This window comes from Meleagris gallopavo, chromosome 12 (genome assembly GCF_000146605.3).
Source record: "Meleagris gallopavo isolate NT-WF06-2002-E0010 breed Aviagen turkey brand Nicholas breeding stock chromosome 12, Turkey_5.1, whole genome shotgun sequence".
Taxonomy (NCBI): Eukaryota; Metazoa; Chordata; class Aves; order Galliformes; family Phasianidae; genus Meleagris; species Meleagris gallopavo.
Window position 1 is genome coordinate 1,647,223 of NC_015022.2, and position 4,684 is coordinate 1,651,906.

General features: G+C 55.9%; 1 protein-coding gene across 1 annotated transcript; it reads left to right on the top strand.

Moving 5' to 3' along the window:
• The first annotated feature begins 57 nt into the window (after positions 1 to 57).
• Positions 58 to 3,892, top strand: LOC100542486 (cytochrome P450 1A4). Its single transcript, XM_003209325.3, has 7 exons — positions 58 to 166; positions 332 to 1,201; positions 1,636 to 1,762; positions 2,007 to 2,096; positions 2,181 to 2,304; positions 2,391 to 2,477; positions 3,049 to 3,892. Exons 2-7 carry the CDS (start codon positions 344 to 346, stop codon positions 3,353 to 3,355), a joined length of 1,593 nt encoding a protein of 530 aa, XP_003209373.2. The 5' UTR covers positions 58 to 166; positions 332 to 343; the 3' UTR covers positions 3,356 to 3,892.
• Positions 3,893 to 4,684: the final 792 nt, after the last annotated feature.

The window sequence follows — 4,684 nt, forward strand, 5'->3', positions numbered from 1 at the left end:
GGGAGGGGGGGATGTTCAAAAGTTTGGCCGCAGTTCAACTTCGGGTCACGTGATGGGAGGTGTCCTGGCCAATGGCAGCGGGAGGCGATGCATATAAAGCAGGCTCAGAGGGACAGCGGGTACCTGGTGACAGGATCGGGCCCTCGTGGGACAGCAGCACCCAGAGGTGAGCATTCCCATCCCCAAACCTCCAGCATCACAACTGCAGCCATCGCTTCTGGGCAGCGAAGGGGTCCCGGTGGCTTGCGTGGGGTCACCGTCACCCCACAATCTCAAACCCCAATATCTGATGGAGGACCCTCCTCTCCATCAGCGCTTTCTCTCCTCACAGGTTCACTTCCAGATGGCAGCGGGACCGCAGGCAGCAATGGCACAGGTGGGCAGCCCAGGTCTCATCTCGGCCACCGAGATGCTGGTGGCAGCTGCCACTTTCTGCCTGCTCCTGCTGCTGACCCAGACCCGCCGGCAGCACACACCCAAGGGGCTGCGCAGACCCCCGGGTCCCCGTGGGCTCCCACTGCTGGGCAGTGCGCTGGAGCTGAGGAAGGACCCACACCTGGTGCTCACCCAGATGAGCCGCAAATACGGGGATGTGATGGAGGTGACCATCGGCTCCCGGCCCGTGGTGGTGCTCAGCGGGCTGGAAACCATCAAGCAAGCCTTGGTGAGGCAAGCAGAAGACTTCATGGGGCGCCCCAAACTGCCCAGCTTTAAGTACATCTCCAATGGCCACAGCCTGGCATTCAGCTACGAATGTGGGGAAATGTGGAAAGCCCGTAGGAAGCTGGCACAGAACGCCCTGAAGACCTTCTCCATCGCTGCCAGCCCCACAGCCTCCTCCAGCTGCCTCCTGGAGGAGCACGTCACCAACGAGGCCAGCTACCTGGTCACCAAATTCCTGCAGCTGATGGAGGAGAAGCAGAGCTTTGACCCCAACAGCTACCTGATTGTATCAGTGGCCAACGTCATCTGCGCCATTTGCTTTGGCAAGCGCTACGACCACGACGACCAGGAGCTGCTCAGCGTGGTGAACATGAACACTGAGTTTGGGGATGTGGTTGCTGCTGGCAACCCAACTGACTTCATCCCATTGCTCCGGTACCTCCCCAACCGTGCCATGGCTGCCTTTAAGGATGTCAACGCTCGTTTCAATGCCTTCATACAGAAAATTGTCCAGAACCATTACACTACCTTTGACAAGGTAAGAGCTTGGGTGTTGCTCTGTGGTAAACCCTTCCCTTGCTTCACTGCTCCTTCTCTTTGTCATGATCCCATTCATTAACGTCACTGAAAGAAGGCACAGAATTCAAGCTTTTGCTCTGCTTTCTGCCTGATGAAACCAAGATGCCATGGAGGAAGCTCACATCTAATTCTGCTGCTTGCAGTATGTGGTGGGGCTCCCGGAGCTGCTGGTTTTCTCCTCAGCCTTTGGGTTGGCTTTGTTATTTACCTAGGATCACAGAATACCTTAAATCGGAAGGGACCTACAAGGATCATACGGTCCAACTCCTGGCCCCACACAGGACCACCCAAAATTCAAACCATATCATCTCACCGCTTTCCTGCGGGCATTCACCGCCTCCAGCTTTCCCCATCCCATGTGCCCTCGTGTCTCTGACCCTCTGGCTCTTCCAGGAGCACATTCGGGATGTCACCGACTCGTTGATTGGGCACTGCCAAGAGAAGAAGACAGGGGAGGATGTCCGTGTCCAACCCTCTGATGAAAGCATCATCTCCATCGTCAACGACCTCTTTGGGGCAGGTGAGGGCATCTCGGTGGCTGCAGCCCCATCTGCTGCTGGCAGATGGGATTGGAAGCTTGGGGTTTTGGAGGGACCGTGGGCTCAGAGCAGGTGGCTTTGCAGTGGTGGCTGATGGTGGAACTGCTCCAAGGCAAATACTGGCTGCGTGTCATCAACCAAAGCACTGAGAGTGCTGGGGTCTGCAAATATCCTCTCACGTGTCTTCTTTTGGCATCTAAACACTTTTCTTTTGTGCTTGTCCAGGCTTTGACACCGTGACAACCACCCTGTCTTGGTGCATAATGTACGCTGCCTTGTACCCTCACATCCAGAAGAAGATTCAGGCAGAGCTGGGTGAGTTCCTCAGCCCGCTTCTCCAGGGCTGGGACCTCCATCGAGGGCTGGCCCCAACCAGCTCCTCCTATCCACACCCCACAGATCAGACCATCGGCTGCGAGAGGAGACCACGGCTGTCTGACCGAGGCATACTGCCCTACACAGAAGCCTTCATCCTGGAGGTGTTCCGGCACTCCTCCCTCCTGCCCTTCACCATCCCACATAGGTAAGCGCTGTTTGGGTTTTGTCTCTTTGGAGGTCACGACGAAGCTGTGAGTCTCCTCTCAACTCCTCCTCCCGTATTTCTTGCAGTACAACGAAAGACACTGTACTGAATGGTTATTACATCCCCAAGGACACCTGCGTATTTGTCAACCAGTGGCAAGTGAACCACGATGAGTGAGTACACCAAAGTGTCCCTAACCAGGTGCACCAGGCACAAGGATAGCTCAGATCCGTCCTTATAAGTGCATGACCGACGGGTCATGAATGCAGCGTGATGGCTGATGGGTGCAGAAGGGGTTCCCAGACCAGATGTCAGGAGCTTTCTGCTATGTGGAAATGTTTCCCCATATCCGAGCCAACTCCCTTAGCTGAGATGCTGGGAAATGCCCCAGTGCAGCCAGGCTGGGGCAGGCTGGAGAGGTTTTGCAGGGAGAATTCCAGAGGAGAAATCCCTCCGGTTCCCATCCTTCCTGCCTGGTTCCCGTGCTCCTGTTTCAGCTGAAATACATCCCGAAATGATGTGCCCAGTTCAATCAACCCTGGTATCTGCGCAGGCAAACACAATGAGAGTTCAAAGTGGAGGTTTCAGTGAGTTGAGCTGATAGGGGCTGACGTGCAGCTGGCACTGCGGATCAGGAACAGAGGCTCAGCAGAGGGCCGCTGCTTTAGGATGGGGTGGGGAAACGAAACCTTTTTTTGGCCGCTGGCCACAACACCTTGCTCAGATCTCTCCCTTCTGCCGCAGGAAGATCTGGAAGGATCCCTCCTCCTTCAAGCCCGAGCGCTTCCTCAATGCAGCCGGCACCGAAATCAACAAGACGGAGGGTGACAAGGTGGTGATCTTTGGCCTGGGGAAGAGGCGGTGCATCGGGGAGTCCATCGGGCGCTGGGAGGTCTTCCTCTTCCTGAGCACCATCCTGCAGCAGCTGGAGGTCAGCCTGGCCCCCGGGCAGCAGGTGGACGTCACCCCTCAGTACGGGCTGACCATGAAGTACAAGCAGTGCGAGTGCTTCCAGATGAAGAAGCGCTTCCCCACCAAGAGCTCTGCGTGAGGAGGGAGGAGGGAGCCAAGCCTTGTGGGGTTGAGGGCACAGAGATGCTCCCATCTCCGCAATGCTTCGCTGCAGGCATCCACACCCCTCTGCTGTGCTTGGGATGAGTGCCCTGAAATGACTTCACGCAGGGGATCCCTCAGCATTTGCACACTGGTGGCAGCCTGACTACTAGAAATTCATTATATAAGTAGTGCTGCTCGCACATGAAGGAATTAGCTGGCCTCCTAATGAGAAGCCTCCTAGGAAATGCCAAATGAATGAAAAGAAGGGACACAGAGCAATAAGAGGCACAGGAAAATACTTCTGGCTTCCAGATTATGCATTATGCTGCCTTTTTTTTCTTTTTTTTTCCCCAATAGATTTATGCGTTATGACTAATAAGGGTTAAGTAAGGGTTTGAGGATTGCAGGGCAAATCCTCCTGGCAAATGTTGCGTCAGTACCTGTTTTCTGTGTCCTGCATAAAAAGGCATTCATTTACAGAGGTAAAAGCTGCCTAGGTTTTCTAAACTAATAAACACGAAAGTTTCTTGCATTTTGCTGGTCTCATTCCACTGGGAGGGCAACATGGATCAGAGCTCTGTCCTCAAAGGTCTGGTTGAACCTGGGTTTTTTTCCTAGGGGGAACTAAACCAAGCATTCACACTGATGGGAGCTTTGCTGTCCTTGTGGGTGCTGGATCACAGAACCATTAAGGTTGGAAAAGAGCACCAACGTCCTGTGGAGACACTCAGGGTCAGGATGGATGAGGATCTGAGCATCCTGACCTAGCTGCAGATGCCCCTGTTCATTGCAGGGGTGTCTGACTAGAGGCTTGACTCAGTGCATCCTCTAAGAGGAGCCTTCCTCCTGGTGTGTCCTCTGGGGCTCTGCATCCTCGCCAGGAGCCACAATAACGGGACACGTGGAGGTGGTGGAGATGATGAAGGATGGGGGACAGGGGGGCAGTGGAGGTGACAGCAGGGATGGAGGTGTGACAGCACGCACGGTGGAGGTCACGGAGGGGATCCCGTCCAACTCCACAACTCTACGACCCGGCACTGCCAAAGGTGCGACGGAGGCGGTGACGTAGCGGCACTACAGCCACTCAGGGCAGCGAGCGCACATTGCGCACGCTCCCTGCAGCGCTCGGCGCATGCGCAGAGCCCCCTCCGCCGCTACAACCAAGGCTGAGTAGCCTCGCGCCTTCGCGCATGCGCCTTGCGCTCTCTATCTCCGTTCCTCTCTATGGTCGCCCGTCGGCGGTGTGAGCGGCGCTGTCGGGCGGGACCGGAAGTGACGTATTCCGGACGTCGCTGAGGCGTGAGGGGAGGCGGCGGCGGGCGGG